The 23,009-nt window shown below is 43.3% G+C and overlaps 1 protein-coding gene across 2 annotated transcripts in view; it reads left to right on the forward strand.

Annotated features, from left to right (window-relative positions):
* LOC144689765 (extracellular tyrosine-protein kinase PKDCC-like) overlaps positions 1-23,009 on the forward strand; it is a 77,089-nt gene that overhangs the window by 21,358 nt on the left and 32,722 nt on the right. For both annotated transcript variants that reach the window (XM_078557146.1, XM_078557145.1), the window contains exon 5: positions 1,829-1,936. In XM_078557146.1, the coding sequence (XP_078413272.1) occupies positions 1,829-1,936 (108 nt within the window). The remainder of the gene's footprint in view (positions 1-1,828; positions 1,937-23,009) is intronic.

Below are 23,009 nucleotides of genomic sequence, written 5' to 3' on the forward strand. Positions count from 1 at the left end.
CCATACACCTGTCCCAAGTACCAATTTAAATTCTCCTCTTTTAACACATTGCAGATGAGAGCTATGGGCTTTACCAATCCATAATGTTTGTTTTCTGTTTCAATTATATGTTTAACAAAAAACTTACCTGGAACTATTCATTCTCATTCAACATTGTTTTTAGATCCATCATGATAATACAACAAAAATATGCAACTCTCTACCTGTATAAACTCTAGCTCTTTGGAAATGGTCTGTTCAGTGAATGGATCCTGTGGATTAGATAAAGTCTTTCTAGTATTTATCAGTGCCTTGGTATTTCAGACCATACTTGCCTACTGGAAAACAGGTGCAAACTTGTTTAATTTTTTACAAGATGATCATAAATGCATCTTGTCACTAATGTCCTGATCTCCTGTATGTGTGATACCACAGCAAAAAGGAAAGGAGCCACTCCTTCCACTGGCACGTACATTGGCACTTGATCACATTGTTCTCAGCTTGGTTTCTCGAGGATGACAGTAGGATATGCCATTGTGTATTCAATGACTCTTGTCACCACACCCCTGTTGTTTGACTCAACAGATGGCAGTTGAACCAGCTAAGTTCAACCTATACCACCCCTCCCCCACATGCCACCTTCCCTCCTCCATCCCCACTTGGATGAGAGAGGGATTTGTGGTGTCAAGCTGCAACATGAAAAGAGCAGAGATGGGACCCAGCCTTCTTCCTGTTTATTTGCATCATTGTGAAAGAATAGACAATGGAAGAATTTTACACCAACGGGATTTTACGGTCCTGTCAAAGTCAATGGAGTTTAGAATGGCTCGTCGCATTTTACAGCCCCAGCCCCACCAATGTTGCTAGATATCATACTCACAGTGCCAGTCCCACACTCAAGTTTATAAATGACACATCCACAACAACATAATAAACACATTCTGGAGTTACAGCTCAGACAAATCCATTTCACTTAGTGTTAATTGTAAAATGGCCAACATAAGTGAGACTGTCAGAGCAGAAGGTTTTTAACAGTAGTGGAGTTTGCTAATGGTAACGGCTGGTTTGTGATATTCCTATTACATTAGGATATCTAATTGAACATCACATAAAGCTCGAAACATCATATGTGGTATATTTGTAATTACCCAGCTCCCCTACTTCCCTTCTTGTACTCTGCTCCATATCGTGTACCTTTGCTACCTAAATTGAAGGAATGGCCAAGTGCCATTTTTCAGTTAGAAAGTAAGGAGTTTGACCTTATTATCTAATATTCTATTGCCCCTTCCTTCCTGTGGGCATGTGCCTGCATTCTCCTGGGCACCTCCATGCAAAAGCCTAATTGAGATCAGCAACTTGCTGTCTTGGGACTTGCAGAGAGAACCTGTTTCTTGGCACCCTCTGCGCCATTACATGGCCTTGGTCATCAGAGTTCTACTAGTGTTCTAAATTGAGAAGCCTAGATGCTGGTCTGAGGCCTGCAGTGCAAGGATGAGAAGAATAGAAGTGAAGATAATGGATATCAGATAGTAGTGGTTAAGTAACTCTTAAGTTTGGATTTTCAAAGCTTGAGAATTGTATGGTTTGTAGGAGGAGAAAAAACTGGCATTGCACAGTTTGTAAGGCCCTGTGGAAGAAAAAAAAGAATTAGCTGGACAGTACAATGAGTACAATGAGTATTCAACACAGTTTGAATGTAGGGGGTCGAAGCAGAACAAGAGAAAACTGTTCAGGGCAGCACTAACCATGGCCGTATTGAGAAGCTAAAATGGAAAGAGAAAGTCACATTGTACTCCAGTGATTGAAGGAGACAAGAAAGCATTTAACTGAAACATTGTTTGTTTTGCAGGGGAGTTGCGCTGGGGAATAGATGAGACACTGACTCAGCTAGAGGAGGTTCTGTACCTGTTCAAGAGTGGTTTATATCTGCAGAATGTCACAAGAAGCCGAACCTCGGGTAAGACAGCCTCAATTACATTAACTGCCAAACCTCCAAACATGCTGTGTACTGTTTGAGCATCAGGTTAAATGGAGGGGGCAGGGAAACTTTGATTCATCACAGATTGTGTCATTGATTCAAATGTTCAAAGTACTGTGATGAAAGTCTGTGGTTTGAGCTGTACGAGGGCAGAGTTGTATAAAGAAAAATAATTATAAAGTAATTTTAATCCTGGCATGCAATTAGGTGGAGCTACGTGACATCTGTGTTGGTCCTCTGCTGAGGGTAGCTTATGAAATATATCTTTTATTTTATTATTTAAGAGTCCCTGTAGGGTAGTGCTGTTTGATTGATGCCGTGTAAAGAAGTAACAACTTGAGATTTTTAAGACTCTGGTTTGTTTTGGTGCCATAATCCATGTTACACTCTAGTATTTCTCAAGAGAAATTCCCATTTCGGTACAGTATCATACTCCCTACCCCTTTCAATGTGGGGGTGGATTGGGGTAGGGGCAGGGGAAGGGGGAGGAGGGTAATAGACCAACACCATTTTACTGTGTGTCCATGAATCAGCATATTGTCCACCATTTGTGAACATCAAAATCGCTAGGAGTAGAATCTGTCTCTTTGCTGTAAGGAAAGGAAATGCAGAATGTGAGTTGCCCTCTTCCAAGGTGTCAACTTTTGCTCAGTGGTGACCCAGAAGCTTGTGGGTTCAAATCCCACTACAGAGAAACAAATACAAAAAACTACGATGAAACACCATGCAGTACTGAGGGAGTGCTGCATTGTCAGAGGTGCAAACTTTTAGATGAGGTGTTATATCTCTCTCAGGTGGTGATAAAAGATCACATGGCATTATTTTGAAGAAGAGCAGAGGAGCTCTCCCTGCTGTCCTGACTATCCTGCAATTATTGTCACCAAACAAATTATCTGGCATTATCTCATTTCTGTTTTCAAACCTTCCTGTGTGCAAAATATTGGTGCATATTCCTACATTATAATGGCGGCTAATGCCACGTAAAAACAGTTAATTGACCGTAAAGTGCTTTGAGACTTGCTGAGGTTGGGAAAGCATTATATAATTGCAAGCAATGTTCCCTCTAAGTTGTGCGGGTGCGAAGCTGACCAGCAATCTGAAACATACTGCGCAGTCAACAAGCAAGCTATGCACAACCAACGTTCCCTTTAAGTTATGTGCGTGCACCCTCAATTTATTATTCAAATTTCTACAAAGATAGATTAGAATGAACATTGTTTGCCAGTCTTTCTTGATCTGAAGAATGGCAGAAGCTTGAGACCAGGTTTCTTAATCATTTCTTTCATCTGGGAAACAATACAAGACATGTGCACTGTGTGTGAACATGCCTTTGTGTGCATGCATCTCCGTGCATGTGTATGAGTGTGCAGTGGGGAGCCTGAGTGTAAAACACAAAAATTAGCTTTAATGAGGAGGTTGAAATGAAATGTAAATGCTTATATAGGGCAGAATCTTCCTGATCCCATGGAGGTGGGCTTGAGGGCAAGACCAGGAGAAAATTTTGCAATGACCGCATCGGGTCAGCGGTCTGGCATGCTCCTGCCTCTGGCTGATCTTGATGGAGATGGGGTGAAATCGGAAAGGACTACCTGCCCAATGCAGCACGTAGCCACTTTCCATATTTAAGTGCCCAATTGTGGGTAGATTGGAGATGCTGCCAGGAGGATCCTGGCAGCAGGCAGACCCTTGCAGAAACCTAAAACGGCAGGTACCTGGAGGTAGCTTGCCAGTGGCTCGCTTGGGGGAGTCCACGGGACCTCTTTCGGCTCCTCCTTCCACCAGAGGCATGTGGATCAGGGGGCCACAAACGCGGCTGCGAGCCATCCTACTGGGAGGGTGGGCATTCCCCTCCACAGGGTGGCCTGGCAACTGTGGCCGCATTTCAATTTCAAAAATTTAATACACTTTCAGACGGCGCCTCAAGATGGAAGTGCCACCTTGCAGCGGCAGTGTCCACCTCCGCTAATGGGGCTGCTGTCCTTCCAGGGCTGCAGGCCCTCTGACTGGGTCAGCAAGCTGCCTGGATGTCAGCTGCAGAGGGACCACCTCTGCGTTTCTGGCAAGTGCAATGTCAGGGCCTGGAAATGGTCTTGACCCACAATTAATTTTTAAAGGGCATAAGATTCTGCCCATACGGTGCTAATCTGACATGTGTACAAATCACATCCAAATATCATTCTACAACAGATATTTATGGATTAATTCTAGCCCCTCACAGCTGATACTCACATTGTAGTTTGTGTCCACAAATCAGAGACTTTTCAACTGCTCTGCTTTGAAGTTATCTTATTTCAATGTAAAAAATAATTGCGGTCGGTTTGTTAGATGTTTCATGATCAGAATGTGAACAAATAAGTTCCTGTTTTCAGTTGTAAGTCTAAGAATTGTTTGATCCAGTGTGGTGTGCCTCATGTTAGTCACGCTGCAGGATGCTTTTTCTTCAGCTCCGTGTATTCTCTAGTTGGGAGAGTGTCTTTTTTTAAGATGCTAGTGCAAACCTTTGAAAGGCAGTGAACATGATATATGTATAACTAAATCTTGTAAAAATGGTACAACTAGTGCATATTTCCTGCCTGTCACACTTCAACTCTCTGTGTCACACTGGAAAAGAAATTTTAAAGATTAAAGGAAAATCAAGGACAGAAAATACCCGAGCCAGAATATCTGCTGCCTCATGACTGCTATAAGTAGCAACATGTTTGTTTTTAAACAGTAACAACCTCTTAATTTCTCTTTGTATGAGCCCAGTGTTTACTTAATCATGGGTAGATTATTGTTGTTGTAAAAGGGACATAGGCCCTTAGCAGCAGGGAGAGAAACTCAACTCAGGCCCTTCCCATTTTTTGACATAAAAAGTGTTTGGCTGATAAGTTCTGCATTGTGGTCTGTCTCATCTGAACTTCACTGGAAATGCCCTCATTGCCATATTGCCTTGGGTAACTTTTAGTCATCCAGGCACTTGCTCCTTAAATATGCAAATTGGATTTGCAAAAAAAAAAATAGACTTGCATTTATATAGCAATTCGACTTCCAAAGTGCTCTACAAATTTTGAAGTGTACTCCCGCTTGTAATGCAAGAAATACAGCAGCCAGTTTGGGCATGACTGAATCCTTTAAACATCAATGAAATAAGGCCAGATTATCTTCTTTGAAAAGTGCCATGGGATCTTTTACATCTGCCTGAAGGGGTGCATGGGACCTCAGTTTAATGTCTCATCTGAAAGGCAGCACCTCCAACAGTGTAGCACCCTCTCAGTACTGCAGTGAAGTGTCAGCCTAGATTTTGTGCTCAAGACTCTGAAGTGGGACCCGATCTCGTGCCTTTCTGACACAGGGGAGAAATTGGTAGCTACTGAACCATGACAGGTGTAACTGTTATAAGTTGCCAAACGTACAAGCAAGGTTAAAAAATGGGTAAAGCTTGCCTAGTTATGCCAGGCATTGATTGGCCTAAAAGGGATTACTGGAGGCCGCTCAAAGAAATGGGCAGAAAATTTTATCTTTTTACTTTTGTGAGTTCAGTAAAAGCAGGAGTATTCCTGTTGGGCTCACCAGAATCTGACTCTTTGCTGCTTCATTCACAGAATCACAGAATTGTTATGGTGCAGAAGGAGGCCATTCAGCCCATTGTGTCTGCACTGGCTCACTGAGCATTTTAACTTAGTGCCAATCTCCTGTCTTTTCCCCATAACCCTGCACATTGGGCAGAATTTTGCCGTCGGCGAGCAGGGGGTGGGGCCCGCTCGCCAATGCGTAAAATGACGCACGATGACATTGGGGGGGGAACCCCCAACGTCATCCCACCCCATTTAAATTTTCAGGAAGAAATCAGCTGTGCACCTGCCGACCTGCCATTGACAGGATCATTGAAACAATTAAAGGACCTGCCCATCTAATCTTAAGGCTGGTGGGCAGGCCAGGAGCCCCAGCGGGCTTCTGAAGAAACATGAAACCTCATCCAACGGCGGGATGAGGTTTCATGTAGGGATTTAAACAGTTTAATAAAGTTTCAGTGTAATTTATGAACATGTCCTGTCTCATGTGACATTGTCACATGAGGGGCACATGTTAAGGATTTGTTTTTTCTATCTTTAATGTTTTTAAAAGTGTCAGCGATCTCCCTGAGGCAGCACTTAGCCTCAGGGAGATGTGCGCTCTTCCCTGCGCATGTGTGAAAGAGCGCACTCTCACTTTTGGGGAATCTCCCCCGCCCGCACAGGAAGCGCATAGCGCTTCCCACCGGACATCACGCTGGGTGGGCCTTAATTGGCCCACACACATAAAATGGCGGCGGGGCCCACTTCTCTGGTGGGGATCGGCTCCCTGCCCGCCGGAGATTGGGTCAGGCCTGCCCACCCGGCAGGCAGAAAATTCTGCCCATTGTTTCTAATTAAATAATCATCCAATGCCCCTTTGAACACCTCAATTGAACCTGCCTCCACCACACTTCCAGGCAGTGCATTCCAAATCCTAACTACTCGCTGTGTGTAAATGTTTTTTCTCACTTCGCATTTGATTCTTTTGCAAAACACTTAAAACTGTGCCCTCTGGTTCTCGGTCCGTTTACAAGCAGGAACAGTTTCTCCCTACCTACTCTGTCCAGGCACCTCATGATTTTGAAAACTTCTTTCAAGTCTCTTCTTAGCCTTCTCTTCTCCAAGGAAAACAGTCCCAACTTCTCCAATCTTTCCTCATAACTCAAGTGTCTCATCTCTGGAGCCATTCTCGTAAACCTCTTCTGCACTCTCTCCAATGCGTTCATATCCTTCCTATAGTGTGGTGCCCAGAGCTGTACACAATACTCCAGCTGAGGTCTAACCAGTTCATTAAAACCTCCCTGCTCTTATATTCTATGCTCCTATTAATGAAGCCTAGAATACTGTATGCTTTAGAAACAGTTCTCTCTACCAGTCCTGCCACCTTTAATGACTTATGTACATATACACCCAGGTCTCTCTGCTCCTGCACACCATTTAGAATAGTGTCCTTTATTTTATACTGTCTCTCCATGTTCTTTGTACCAAAGTGTATAACCTCACACTTCTCTACATTGAACTTCATCTGTCACCGATCTGCCCACTCCACCAATACGTCAATGTCCTTTTGAAATTCTACACTGTCCTTCTCACAGTTTACAATTCTCCCAAGTTTTGTGTCATCTGCACACTTTGAAATTGTCCCCTGCGCACCAAGATCTAGATCATTTATATATATATCAGCAAAAACAAGGGTCCCAATACTGACCCTGGGGAACTTCACTACAAACCTTCTTTCAGCCCAAAAAACACCCATTAACCATTACTCTCTTTTTCCTATCCCTCAGCCAATTTTGTATCCACGTTGTTACTGTCCCTTTTACTCCATGACCTATGACTTTCCTCACAAGTTGGTTGTGTGGCATTGTATTGAACGCCTTTTGGAAGTCCATATACACCACATCAACGCCCTTGCCCTCATCAACCATCTCTGTTCCCTCTTCACAAAACTGCAGCAAGTTAGTTAGACATGATTTTCCTTTAACAAATCCATGCTGACTCTTCCAAATCAATCCACATTTTTCCATGTGACTGTTAGTTCTGTCCCGAATAATTGTTTCTAGAAGTTTTCCCACCACTGAAGTGAAACTGGCTAGTCATTCCATTTCCACCCCCTCCCACAGGATTACGTCTTTGTCCCTCCCTGAACTGGCTTGTCAGCTGATTAACTGACTTCCCTGATTGGTGAGCTGCAACAGGGCAGCTGCTTGGCAGCCACAGTTCGCTGTAGGCATTCAAGGGATGCCCAAAGCCATATTTGGCACAGGCCTTGGGATGGCATGGACCGACATGCAGAACTGCTGCTCTGGAGACTTTGTGCCACTGTTGGGGGTGGAAGTGAAATTTCTTGCCCGTTGTATTTACATGGATTGATGGACGGAATCTTATCAGCATCGCAAAGGCAGCTTAGGAGGCTGGTGGCACCTGATGCATGCCCACTTCTGAATGATGTCGCAAGACTGACATCAGCTACTCGTCCAGCAGCAGTAGGTCACTAATTAGGGAAATTAAGTGCCACTAGGGGCAAATTGGTGACATGGCCAGGATCTTACCTCTTACTGGAAACAGACAGGTCACATTGAGTCCGAAGCCCGCAAGGCGAACGGAGGCAGCCTCCAGGCAGCAGACCTCCTTTCATTTATCCCCATCCCACCAGAGTCGCAGGTACCAGAGGACTTAAACTGCTGCTGCAAGCCATCCTATCATGCCCAATGGTGGCCGGCCAGCTGTGCCCATAGTTTATTTTAAGCTTTTGCTGAAGTCTTCAGCAGGCACCTCCATCTTGAGGCATCTTTCACGGTGGGGCTGCCAGCCGCCCAGAGCCTTGGGTGCTTCCATTGCCCCCCCCCACCCCCGGCTGTGCACCCTGCCCATTGTCCTTAAATGGAAGGGGCTCCTGGAGGCAGCCTGTTAATTGGCTCCTCCAGTAAGATTGTGTACCTGGAGAGACTTTGTAAACCATTGGGCTTTCAACTAAGGTGGTAAGTTCTGCTGAATGTGCCTTGCGTTATTTATAAAGCAGCATATCCATTGACTTAGCCTGAGCAGCACAACAGCAAATTTGTTCAGCCTAAATAAAAACAGAAATGTTGGAAATTCATAGCAGGTCTGTCCGCACCAGAAGGAGAAAAGACAGCTCAACAGTTTGGAAAGGTCTCTTCATTGGAAACTATCCCTTTATCTTTCAGTTGCTCCTGTTAACTCTGCTACATGGAATATCCATATTTTAAATAAATAATCAAACACATCAAAAGTTCAAATTGGGTTTCCTGTGTGTTTTAGCATTCTCTGACTGTTTCATGTAGTAATGTTCAAATCTGTCACATTCCTGGTACACATGACCAGGATAATGAGACAAAATAAAAACACTCGGGTATTGTAAAGAAGAATTCCGAACAGTTTTGGGTTGTGGGCAGGCCCTAAGCCGACTGTAGTCGAGCTGTCCAGTCTTTCTGGCTGGTTGATGGTTGTTTGATTTGAAATGGGCGTCTGTCGCTTACCGCTTCACTGCAGCTGTATAGCAAAGGGAGAGGAGTGATGATTGATTGCGGAGTTCAGAGCGGGGAATAGAAAGGACAGAAAAGCCATTCATTGTCAAACAGAACTGAAATAACCCCAGATTGTCTGTAGTTACCTTGCTTCATAATTAGCATGAAAAGCTGCACAGGTGTTCCGATGATTTTCTAATTCTCTGATATCCGTCATGCTCCCTGCTGACTGACGCCTGTCAACACATTAAATTTATTCTCAGCACCACAATAAATAATACAAACATTCCTTTGTCGAGAAAGTGCTAGGAAGGTTGTGGTTTCCCTGGTGCTGGTTGATCCCAGTTTAAGTGGCAAATCGGAACCACCGTTGAGGTGCTGTGGATTAACTGCTGTGCATTGTTTTGATTTTTAAAAATTGATGACTAGAAAAGAGAGGCTAGGAACAGCAGGAAAACTATGGTCAGTTTTTCTCTGTCCTTGTTTCGGGCTGTGTTTAATTGTCACACTCTCTCTTCCTCCTTTTCTCTCTGCTTATCACATTCTATCACTCCCTCTGTCTGTCTCTCAGTTTTTTTTTGTACTTTCTCTTTTCTTTCTCTTTCTGTCTCCCTTCTGTTCTCCCAGTCACACTCTTGTCTTTCTTTCCCTGTTTGCCTTGTCTCCTTACTTTCCCCTTTCCCCCATCTTCCTCTCTCACACCTTGGGCTTGATTTTCAAATCAGGGTTGGGAACCTGAATCCCAGGTAATATTCGGGTCCCGACCCTGCACCTCAGCTGTGTCTCTCATGCCGTGCTATTTTAAAATGTAAATGCCCTAACTGGGCCGGAGGTGAGCTCGTGTCTAATTAGGGGCACCAAGTGTTACCAGGAGGCGGGGGCTGCCTGCAGAGCATGAGCAGCAAAGGCAGCTGGTAGCCAAGATGGGGGCCTGATGCTTCCTTACAGAAGAGAACAGGTAGCACTTTGGAGGGCCAGCAGCCGAACATTAGTATTCAATTATTCAATAAGTCGGTGTTGATTATGTGAGTCTGTTTTGTGTGTTCTGTGTGCTATTAGTCAACCCTGGATGTGGTTACAGAGCAAAACATAAACTAAACTGAAACAGAAAACTGTCAGCTTGTGACTGCAGGCATTTTAAAAGCATTGTAAATGGTCAAACTGGTGTGTCATCTCTGTCTATCTCCGAGACATAAAACACAACACTAACTGCGCATGAAAGTGGCTATATGTCCAAATGAGAGGCAATAACACGATGCAGCACAAGATCGACCAGGTCCCGACGTTATCCACCATGTAAAGAAAATACTTTCACTTGCCCACCACATTGAATCCAGTAGCTGTGCACTAACATGCACCAGACTGTTCAGGTTTGCTGATTTCCCAATTGAAAATCCCGTCCTCTCCTTCCCCATCCCTTTTACAAGTTCCTCAAGGAGCTTAACTGGCTGTTAATTGAAGGTGAGTGGGTTTCCTGTTTCCACCCCTCCCACCTTTCCTTTGAAAATTGGATTGCGCCCAGAGGCGCAGGATCCAGACACACCTTGGAACACAGCTTTTTAGGTATACCCACAACCATTCTCAACTCTACTGGCAATTGAAAATTCAGCCCCTTATCTCTTTCTTTCTAATCTGTCTTTTGAAATCTTTAAATTTTTTCTTCTCAATCAGACCTGTTCTCTCTCCATCTCTTTTTTGCCCTTTCTGTTTCTTTCTTTCTCTAACTTTTGCTCATTCCACCTTACTCATCTTTCTGCAGTATGGTTCCCATGAGCTGCTCTAAGCTTTTTATGATATGTGACACTGGGTACTAAGATAACATAAATTTCTCTAAACTGCAAGTTGTCCAGTGCGCAGAAGTGCACCTCCAAGCTAAACAGCACTAGCTTAGGCCTCCCTGCCCCAGGCTTCCCCACGTTGATATTGAGGCCATCCAGGCCCCATTCCTAACCTCTTAACTGACTGATGACGACTGTACCTTTGGGCCTTTGATTGTAGCGCCTGTCAACCATAATCCCACCCAACTCCTGGCCAGTTAGCACCTCTTGTTGGGTTTGTTTATGGTCCTGATGAGGCCTGGGATTAAAATCTCATGCTGCAGAGAACCGGGTAATTTCCTGTCCACCTCAGCCCAACTTGCACCAGAAGTTAAAATTGAGACTCCAAGAACTTGCTGCATTATTCCATCGATTGAACATTGACTAAATGTGAGAGAATCACACACTGGTTAGCTCTGCTGCAGTAAAAGATTTGCCCTCCCGCCTCCCCCCACCCGGCATCCCCACCTCAGGCTGAACCTCAATCCCTGGCGGAAACCCAACAATACTTAAAGGGCTGACCCTAGGCTCTTCCCCATTGCACTTCTGCTGGTGTAACTAAGCTGCTGTGTCGCTCTCACCTTTGAATAAGTGAATATCTTGTGGGAAAGTGGATAAGCCATAAAAATGGGACCAAAACAAATCCATAAAATTTGATCCGTGAATTGCAAAAATTAAAAATACAAGAAATTTTATGTCAGACATAAAATCAACAGGGAGAATGCGGACCACTAATTTCAGAGGGCTGAAAAGATGTTTTCACTTATCAGAATGCTTGCATAGTAATGCACTGTGCTGCACAAGTATGGGAGGGCTGCATATGTTTCCACAGGCACAGCCAGGGCTTGAGAAAATCGATGGTACATTTAGGCCATTTGCTTTTAGCTACACAGTATGGGATAGAGCTTCTATTAATTGTGTTTAATTTTATGCAGGTGGTGGGCATTAACTAGGGAATCACTTCAGCTGTGGCTCAGTTCATAGCACCCTCGCCTTTGAATCAGAGGGTTGTGGGTTCACGTCCCACTCCCAGAAACCAAGAACTGTGATTGTACTCGAAAGAGTTGCAATCTGTGACTGTTGATAACTCGAAAGAGTTTCTCCTCAGAGGTGTCAGCTGTGGCTCAGTCCATAGCACCCTCGCCTTTGAATCAGAGGGTTGTGGGTTCATGTCCCACTCCCGGAAACCAAGAACTGTGAGTGTACTCGAAAGAGTTACAATCTGTGACTGTTGATAACTCGAAAGAGTTACATTAGGAAATAAATAAATAAGAGCTGTGGTGGCTAGGTTATGAGATGCTTGTTTGTAATATGTATATTTGTGAATAGAAACTTATAAAAAATATGTGGAGATTGCCTCCAGTCCTACCCCTCACTGCATGGTTTTCTGGATTAGAACAGTTTCTGAATGGAAATTGGATCCTGCAGCATGTGTCTTCTGTCTTGGAGATTGGATCACACATTATGTGCTTTCTGTGGGTGAAATATGTCAGTCATATCATATTTCGAGATTTTATTAAACTTGGCATATCATCCATCCTCTTAGAAGCTATGGTCAGAATTTTCCACTCGCCTGACATTATCGTGCACTTGCGCGATAGTTCGGTCGGCGGGCACACGCCAAACTCGGAAGCGTGCCCGCCGTCAATTAAGAGGTCTACTAAGCCCATTAACGACGCAATTAACTGGGATTTTTCGCTGCCTGTCCAACGTCACGGTTGGTGGGCGGGCGAATTGGCCAGGCGACCTTTGCGTTTTTCAGGAAACCTCATCCAAGGGTGGGATGAGGTTTCTGTGATTAAATAAAAATCTATGCACAGAATTTTTATGCTCAGGTGACTGCTTGTGTTGCGTGGACATTTTTTCCCGGATTTAAAAATCTTTATTTGATACTTCTGAAATCTTCAGCTCCCTGAGGCAGCTCTCTGCCTTCAGGGAGCTTTCTGTGAGTGCTCCCCCTGTGTCCGCGCTGAGTTCAGCGCTCACCCTCCTCCCGCCCCCAACCCAGGCAGTGCTGATCATATCAATGCACGCCTCATGCTGACTGGCCGTTAATTGGCCAACCAACGTGAAACCGCAGTTGGGGGTCAGTTGCAGGCGGCGGTCCGTTCCCCAGCCCTCCCTGGCCTGCTGATCACACCCGCACGCCAACTAAAAATCCTGTCCTATGTGTTGAGAAGGAAGGCACAAGGGTAGATTAGAATCTTCACTCCCTGGGCAGTAATCTAGTGGAGTAGGTCACCCATCCATTATAGAACCTCCGCTTTTATCATCCAATTAAAATCAATGAATTTTGTAAAGGTCGAAAAATCCACCCACCAGAATTCCACTCAGTGAAGACGAAAACCGACCTCACACTTCCTATGGAGAATGTTCGGATATGATGACATGCACCTTTAAGGGGGCATATCTTAAAATTACTGTCAATCATTGCTACCTTGACAGGATGTGATGTCTTAGGGCAAGATTTTTCGGTCCTGCTGAAGGTGAATGGACTTTCGGCTGGGGTGCCGAATCGCCCGCGGCTGGTCTTGCCACAGAAGGGCCGGAAAATCCCAGCCTTAGTCTCATGACTTATAGTCAGTCTATGAGCAGCATTGGTCGAGGTCAGGCATGTGTTGCGCCAGACTTGCAATGAACATTATCTGTATAATCTTATCTTCAATAAAGAACCCACATTATTGTTTCACCAATCCTTGTGTATGATTAGTACGGTTACATTGAAGGGAAGCAAAACGTAGCAGAGAACAGATAAGAGGAAAATTGGGATTTGAACGCATGGATTGTGAAGACTTTGCAATGGCTCATGTTAATAAAATGGTGAATAGTTTAGTTCATATCTGCAGAGGATAGGCAGCTATGCTCTGTCAGCTTTTATATTCTTGACTTTATACCCTTTTTGTGAGCTGCAGTCTAAATGTGGGCTTACATTTTATTTTGTTGCAGCTGTATTTTCTGGAACAATGTTGCATTTGCAGGTGATAACTTGGGAAAGTCTGGCATTTTCCCAGCCAGGATCTAAACTGAGCAGTAAATCATAACCTGACTGCTATGGGTAGAGTAAATGGTCATTAGGGCTGATTAAATTCAGCTTCGGGAGTTCTTCAGACAACCTGAATAAAGAAACCATAATCTATTGCACCTATTACACTGCATTAAACTGTAAAGTGAGTTTGTTTGACCCTACAGGCTTTTGGGATATGGGTTTACAGAGAATGTAAACAAGATTGAGTTATTACTCGTGAATTGTGCCTACTGTAATTGTTTTTTGTGTTTTTTACCTATATGTATTCACAGTAACCTGCCTGGAGGCAAACTGTAACAGACCATTTTGTACTCACCAAGACTGTTTACATGTGATGTATGGTATTCGTTCTTTGAAAGAAGCATGACTGTCAAGTTAATTCAACTCAAACAACACATTAACTGAAAGTGGAAATTATCGTCAAATTTTAAGATATTTATCAAGAAATTTTTTTAAAGAAAAAATGTCAAATTGGGCACATGATCTAGTTTCTGTTTAGGCTAAAGAATTGATGTAGCTGTTAAACAGGCATTCAGTCACCTTGGCAGCATAATGTTATCCACCCTTAAAAGTTGTTTATTTAAGTATTAAAACTGTCATGGAGAATCTGCTGGCCAGTAATGTAAGCTATTACAGTATTGTTTCTTCCAATTTTCTCCCCTTTTGAACGTGCCGGGGTATGGTTCCGTGGGAACTTACCATCCTCTGGCGCTTGACACAATTTGCCATTCTTCATGTTTGAACCTAGAATGTGAGTGCACGGATTGTTTGACTGAAAGGAATCACAGCTGAGTCTAAACTCAATTTTGTCTGTTGTCCACATTTGCACTTTCAGGCAGATAATGATCAGGAGCAGCAACTCTGCTTGATTATTTTTATCCTTGTTAGGTCAGGGTCAGTGATGAAAACTATGGAGCCAATACCCCAGCTGAGACCAGCTAACCCAGCAGAGACTGTCTGCTGATTCAAATCCAGATCAGGGAGTGCATTTATCAGTTGAACATTTGGGTGGGAGTCTTTTTTTCCAGTACTGGCTCTTTAGCCAGAACTTCACGGTCGTTACCGGCAGGTTTGCAGGTGGGAGGCCCATAAGAATTCCTGGGTGGCCTTCCCACCACCTGACCTGCCTGTGATTTTACAGGGGGCGGGCAAGGCCCAGGGTAGCTTGTCCACTCTCGTCCCAATTGAGGCCTTAAGTGGCAAATTATTGGTGACTTAAGGGACACGCTTCCCGCCTGATCACAATTTTTCTTTGGTGGGAGGAGTTCAGGGATGAGGGCATGGGGGGAAGCCCAGCAGATCACCCTGTTTGGCCCTCAGGCAGAAAAGACGGGGGACCTTCCATTACTGGCTCCCTTTCAAGATTGGGCATGGTATTACCCCCTTACCCTTCCCACCACAGGTGCTTCATCCCCACCCGGTCTTGTTATCACCCCCACCTCTATTCCAACCACTCTGGGCTTCACCCCCCAGCCCTGCCATGAAACCACCCCCGCCCCCTCCCCCCCCTCTTCCCCCCCACACACACTTACCTCCACCCTGTGCTCCAGCATATGAAATTTGGGGGCTGCCTGTAGTCCCAGCAGTGGCCACTGCTTCCAGTGTGTGCTTGGCCGGCAGCTCAATGGGGTGGGAGCTCCTCCTGAGTGAGGGGCGGAAATCCCTTCTTCAGCCAATTAATGCTTCTTGGAGAGTTAAATAGGCTCGGGCGGACAGCGGTGGCGGAGACGCGCTCCCTGCCAACTCTTCGGGTGGAGGGGCAGGAAACTCCGCCATCTGTAAAGTTCTGCGCTGAGTAATTTATGGCACAGTTGGAATCTTCTACACAGAAGAGAAGAGAAATTAGCAAGGAAGCCACTTCTCCAACTCCTATTAGCTGTTCAGATTGGCATTGGCAGAGGCCAGAGTTGATGAGGAGCCAATGGAAAAGGAGATGTGTGCAGGCTGCAAAAGGATTTGAAAACCTGTTCAATTATCAAAAATTGCCCTTCTTTAAATAATTATTAACATGACCATGTGAAATAAAAAAATCTTTCTGGCTGAAACTCCCAAATGAAACAAAAATCCAAATGTACAAATTGTAAGTTAACATTGGTGAGCAAAGCAGAGGTTTTAGCGTCGTTCTCTACATGGCTGCAACTTGCAAGTTGTAATACTTGTCACTTCAAATAAAAGCTTCAAAGTAAAAGAGAAAGAATTGCACGAAAGGAAGTACCCTGATCGCCAAGACAGTTCAACATTAGAAATGACAAAATCACACAGGAGTAGCTGCCAGGAAATATTACTGCAGGCTACAATTTGAAACTGCTTAAGTGTTGTCTGGGAAAGGAACCGTCTGCAGGGAGAGAAACATCAAACGGTCTGATTGAATGGTATTTTATCCACAGTCTCACAAAATATTGCTGATATCAACATCAAATGATATTTTAAGAAATAACTGATTTAATTTATCTTGCAAACGTTGATTACATGTTTAATGCAATTTACTGCATATGTAGATTCACATTTTAATACATTGCAAGAGATGAGAATGTGTGATTTTATTGCTGCACCTATCTGGAGATAGACATGTATTTAGTATTTTAAAAGGCCATTAAGGTGTAAATCAACCATAACCTTGTCATTTGTACTATGATTTACTGCTGCGAGCCTCCAAATTTTATTGAAATTTTGCGGGTGAAGGCTTCTCTTGGCAGGACACAGGACTGAACTTGGTACCAAGCCTCAATATATTCTAACAGATTTAAAGCAATGGGATGTCTCCAATGGGGGTAACAGCTGGTTGAGAATGCGCTTGGATGTTTAAAAAATTGAAGTTTGTTGCATATTGTTTTGAATGAGGCTGGTCACTGCTCACAGGAAATCTTTAGTCTCTTTATCTGAGATCAGCCAGTCATGCTGGCTGCGTTTGAGTGATTGTGAAAGGTATGGGAGTAGTTGCTGACTTGGGGGGAGGATTTGGCACAGAGATGAACAGAAGTTCACAACACAAGCATACCGTTTGCATACCTGCATGATGTGTTGTAGGAAGTCCCCCTTTCTAGGAGCTTCAGCAGGTGTCTCTGATCATTGCCAAACTTGTCTTGGCTAACATCCAGAACCATTCATATTTAAAGTAAAAAGATCTTGCAGAGTGGGTGGTGATCTTTCATCAACATGTTGCTGCTCCGAGAAAGTGACTCTTAATAACTGGGACAGGATTGTATATTGGACAAAATAAAGTGAATTGAGATTAATATTTTTCATCCATTTTTGGGGTGTGAGCATCGCTCGCATTTATTGCCCATCAGTGCTTGTTTCCAAGATGGTAGTGGAGGATCTTCTTTTTGACATGCTTCCAGCCATGTGACCCAGCCCCAAACCATCCAGGCCAGTGGAGAGTGTCCCATCAAACTCTCAACATAACTTGCAGAGGTTGGAAAGGTTTTGGGACATCAGGAGGTGAGCCACTTGCCACAGAATATCCGTAGGCCCTAATCTGCCTCATTCTGTGCCATAAATTTTCGATGTGCATTTATGTGCCTGTTTCATTTGAGTTTCTGCTCAGTGGTGCCCGTTCCCCTCCCTCTCCGAATGTTGCTGGCATGGAACTTGGCAAAGGCTGTTGAATGCCACTCTCTCTTGTTGGAGATGGTCATTGCTTGGCATTTGTGTGGCACAAACTGTTACTTGAGACATATTACCCCAAGCCTGGATATTATCGCGATCTTGCTGTGTGCCAGCATAGACTGCTTTATTATCTGAGGAATTGCGCATGGAGCTGACTCTGTGCAATCAGCAGTGACCAGTCCCACTTCTGACTCTATGATGGAGAGAAGATTGTTGATAACACAACTAAAGATAGTTAGGACTAGAGTGTTGTCCTGAGGAACTCTTACAATGATATCCTGAAACTGAGCTGCTGACCTCCAATGATCAAAGCCATCTTCCAATGACTCCATTCACTGGAGTAAGTTATGTGGATGGGACCAGGGAATTGCAAACAGATATATATGGACCAAGTGAGTGGGCTTTGACAGAGGGAGTTTAATGAAGGAAAATGTGAGGTCATCCACTTTGGGTCTGAGAAAAAGAAATCGAAATATATTCTTAATGGTGAGAGCTTAGGAGCTGTGGAGGAGCAAAGGGATTTCGGTGTCCATGCACACTAATAACTAAAAGCTAGTGCACAAGTACAAAAGGTAATCGAGAAGGTTAATAGAATGTCAGCCTTTATGTCAAGTGATGCTTCTGTTGTGCAGAGCCTGATCAGACTCCATCTGCGTTCAGTTTTCAGTACTGACCTCAGGAAGGAATACCTTGGCCTTGAAAGACAGACAGCACAGATTCACCAGAATGACATCAGGGCTTAAAAGGTTAAAATATGGAGATTGGTTACATGAAGTTGGCTTATATTCCCTTGAGGTTAGATGATTGAGGAATGACTGAATTTAGATGTTTAAATGATAAAGGGATTTGATAGGGTAAATACTGAGAAACAATTTCCTCTGGTGGGGTATTCAGAACAAATAAAAGCTAAGCTATTTAAGAGTGAAATCAGAAAGTACTTTTTCACATGAAGCGCAGTGATATCTCAACTTTGCTATCACCACTCACCACGCGCCCCTCTCCCCCCACCCCCCCACCCCCTCTCCACCACCCCTCAAAAACTGTGGATGCTGGGTCAGATGGAATATTCAAAAACTAGATTGCTTGATTTTTTTTTTTGGTAAGAATAACAAGAGATATGGAACAAAGGAGGGTTAATCAAATTGTGGTACAGATCAATATCATGATATGGTGAAACAGGCTCGAGAGATTCAATAGCAATAATTGTTCTTACGGTGATAGAGAAGTCTGGGACTTTGGCTAACAGGAATGATTCCCATCGTTATGTCTGGTTATTGCTTAGCTAGTCTTCAACAGCCACCAGATGTTAGTGAAGAGGACTTTGCAGGGCCGTGTAGGCTGGGTGCGCCTTTGCTGTGTCCTACAATGTTTACATTGCAAACAAGTGGCTCATCTGGTTTGATACTTTTCTTTCTTTCTAGCAATTTAATGCAACTGAAGGTACTTCCTAAGTTATTTGCACGGTTAAAATACTTAAATAGAGAATTGGAAAAAGACTACACAGCCCATCCAGACTGCTCCATGGTACAAACGTGTATATCATTGATCCATTCTCATAGTCAAACAAATTCCAAGGAGAAGTGAGAATACCTGCAGGTTAAACCCTGCGAATTTCCTCCTTAACTCGTGAGGCAATCAAGAAAAGTTCCAGCAAGTTGCAATAACTCATAAACCCTATTATTCCTAACTGACCCTTGCAGTCACATATAGTTCAATTATTATTTGTATAATGCTGCTGTATAATGCTATCCATTTTTTTTTATCACAGCACTTGTCGTAATGTTTCTGTCTGGTGTCACTGGGACAACTCAGTGTCACCTCTACTTGGCAACTTAAAAAAAGACCTATTTAAACTGCAAACTTACCCTTTATAATGGAATTGCTGTCCTCGTCCATGAACCTGGACAGCATCACTTTGAAGGACTGCAGGAAATTTTTACTCATTGCAGGAAACAAGCTACTGTCTATAAAAAAAGGCACTATGCAGCATTACTGCAGGACACAAACAGGCTTCGATTGTGATGAAAACGGATGCATCAAGTAAAGCTGTGGCATCTCTTAGTGGCTGTGGGAGGAAATCTGGACTGAGATTCATGCCTGCTTAACCCCTTGCTGGTTATAGGAGAATCCATGAGAGCTCAGGAGTGGGCTACATGCACACACTGCTGTCTTCACTGCAAGAAGATCAGCATATGTGTGCTTTCAACAGGAGTTGCTGGATTGTGATGAAGAGCAGGATCCCTGGCTAGCTTCCTCTGCCTAAGCTAAGAACGCTGTGCTATTTGTAATATTCCTACCCCCATCCCTTACTGAGGTCAGCAAATTCAGCACCCACTTTGTTGGTCTATGTAGCTCAGCCAATCAATAGGTTAAGTATCAGAATCAAAAGTAGGATGTTTTGAAATAATCACTGAGGCATGTGGATGGGCACCTGTCAAATAAAGGCTATTTTATCTAATGTACAGGGTATGAAATATAATCATTACAGATAATTATCCATTTTAAATTAATGAAATTAGTAACTGTGCAAGTTGAAGTAGCAGACTAATAATAGTGTAATATATGTACTGTGTTTTACTATGGAGTAACTATAGGCAGTTTTCACATGATAATATCTCCTGTATTTAAATCTTAGTTTCCCTTTGCCATTTACCTGGCCAGCTGTGGACTCTAGCACTCCATGTAACACATGTTACCACTTTAATGTGATTTGGAAGGCCAGTCTAATAGCAACCTCAAGTAGCTCCGTGTAAACAGTTTAAATGCAAAGGGAAGGCATGCTGACTGACAATGTGCAGGGAAGTGCAGTAAATGATGATGAAAGTGTTGGGAAATTGCATTACCATGTGGTGCAGAAGTGCTTTCACACATGTGAAAGGTTGTAAATAGTGGCTTTAGTTATGATAGTCTACCGCATAAGCAAATGATCAGCAATAGTCTCTGGGTATAATTTGGAAGCACCTTTTTTTTGAAGAATTCCTTTTTAAATGTGATTTACATCTCTAGCCCCAGTGGAGCCTTTCCGCATCACACCAAATTCAAAAAGGTGACTGAGTGTCCAGCTTTCCAAACAGCAGCAATGCCCCTCTGAAACAAGCCACTGTTTGCTCTGTAACAGCAAATTTAGGATGATTCTGCTTTCAGTTTTCCCTCCCTCCCATTAGGGAAAACACCTGGCTTCATGGAACTTCCTGCTTCTTTGCAGCGATGCCTGCACCAGAGCTTTGAGACATGCTCTGAAATGTGTCTTAGTGATCAGACCATCTAGTGATGAAAGACCTTTTAAAAAATGGCTCACACTAAATTATTTATAACTAGAGTTGTGCAACTCATTTATTTGTGCCTGTTTGAACAATAATCCCCATTGAGAAACCTTTAAGAATGCTAACTGTAAATCATTTTTAATGATGGAGTGGGCAGTTTAATGAATAAATGTATCCTTTCTTGAGTGCCATCTCCTTCTTGCCTGTTTTCTTTCCTCCTTTCTCAGGGCGATTGTGTTAAGATATGATATGAGCCAAGACCATTTTAATTGTGATGTCTCTACTGCCACTTTGGCTGAGCTCAGCTAGTTTAGCACACACTGACTGGTCTGTATGGCTGAACTATGCACTACCTGTACCAATTGAGTTATTGGGAAAGTGGCTGTGTTCTACAAGCAGGACTGTGATAGGAGCTGCTCTGTAGGTTTGGAGATACTGTCATGGCTCCAAATCAAGCTCCTTCAGAACATCTGAGACTTGATTTGATTTTACTTTATACAGAGCCCTTTAATCAACTTTTGACTGACTTTGTTCTTGCTATCTTGAAGCTACGAATTGGCTTTCTTGTGTCTGATGCAAAGTGATCAGCATAATGTTTTTTGTAAGCTTCTCAATTCTGGAATCTGGATGTATGAAATGCATGTAGGGAATTGCTGTGATTCTCGATGACTACTTTAATTGAAATTTGGATGCCTACCTCTGAAACTTGGTGCCAATATTTTAAGGACTATGAGAGGAAGTTGCTTTTAGCAGTGGCTTCCTGGCCTCTTTGTGAAGGCTTTTATCAACCTAACAACTAACTGATACAACAAAATCTGATGACCCGGGTTCAAGTGTACCATTCTTCTGATCTGTCAATTCAGCTGCCACAATGAGGATTGACAAGAAAGCAATTTCAGCATGGCTGAATAAATAGGCTCCAGGATGCCCATGTGGGTCAGTAGGTTAGTCTGCTGCCCTAGCACCTTTGAGACCTGCATTTAGGTTTGGCTCAGATCAGAGGGATGAAACCTCCACTCACTGGCAACTGTGAGGGTCTTGCACAAAATCAATTTTAAAGCTCTTTCAATTGGAGTAATGTGCCACCTGGAATGATTCTGAGTCACATGAACCAGGAAGTTTCAGTTCAGTCTTGGGAGTTTGTTGAGCGAACTGATCTCAGTCAGTTTGCTGATGGGTATAACGGATATAATTAGCTGGTGAGTCACGTTCTCATTCATGATCACTATGTAATCACCACTGCCCAAAAGTGTTTGTATGTGGATCAATGATACTTTTCACAGTCCAATAACTTGATAGTACTCATTATGAGAACATTTGAGCATTGATCACTTGGATAAGGTAGCAGGGTAGCTGCTAAATCATATTCCCCGCAAGTAAATGCTTTCAAAACAGGAGAGAATTGGGAAGAGAAAGGAATAAGTTTGAGTCATCTCAACCCAGCTCCTGTTGTTGATAGAAGCTCTCAGAACAACAGTGGCACCCAAGCAACATCAGAATTACCTCCACCATATTTTGTGTTATAATGCTCCTGTGAAATGCTTTGCGACATTTTATTATGTTAAAGGTGCTATACAAATATAAATTGTTTTTGTTGATTATAGGATGCAATTCACCATGTTGTTTCATGTCCATAGGCTGTTTAATTGTTCAGTCCCCTCTCTGGCCAGCAGCAAATTAGTTTTATTTTCAGTGGCTAGTATTGATCATCCCAGCCATTAGCGGAGGACTCACGACAAGAAATTAAAATTGTGATTATTGTTTGGTGCTACCGCTATTTAATCAGCCGTGACGTAAATGGGGCATATTGCATACAGCAGCAGCCAAAGTTGCCATAGAAATCATTTCAAGTGGAAGTCATTCTGGTAATATGAATGTGACATTATAAGGATACTTGTTGCTGAGAATGTAGTTCGACAGAAGACTTCAAACAACATAGGAAGGTTAAAAGGTGGAGTCCACATACAGCTGCAAATAAAAAAAATCTTCATTAGTGATTATTTTAATTTGCTGCTGCATGGCTTAGCTTAAAAGTTCAGAGGCAGCTGGGGAGTTGAGAGACAGGACACATTTTTTTTTCCCTTGAACCACATAGAATAGAGGGAGTTCATGAAGGGAAAGCGAGACTGAATGGCAGCCAAGGGTGCAGTATAGGGCAGGCCAGAAGAACTGGGCAAGTATCAAACCGACATGCTTCATGTACTCCTTTCTTAGAATCCCATCAAGAAACCTTTTTTGTCAAACAGAGCAAGAAACGTTTTGTTAATTAAAAGCCTCTGCACCATTCATGTGAAGGGGGAGAAAAAAAAAGCAA

Source organism: Cetorhinus maximus, chromosome 14, assembly GCF_964194155.1.
Source record: "Cetorhinus maximus chromosome 14, sCetMax3.hap1.1, whole genome shotgun sequence".
Taxonomy (NCBI): domain Eukaryota; kingdom Metazoa; phylum Chordata; class Chondrichthyes; order Lamniformes; family Cetorhinidae; genus Cetorhinus; species Cetorhinus maximus.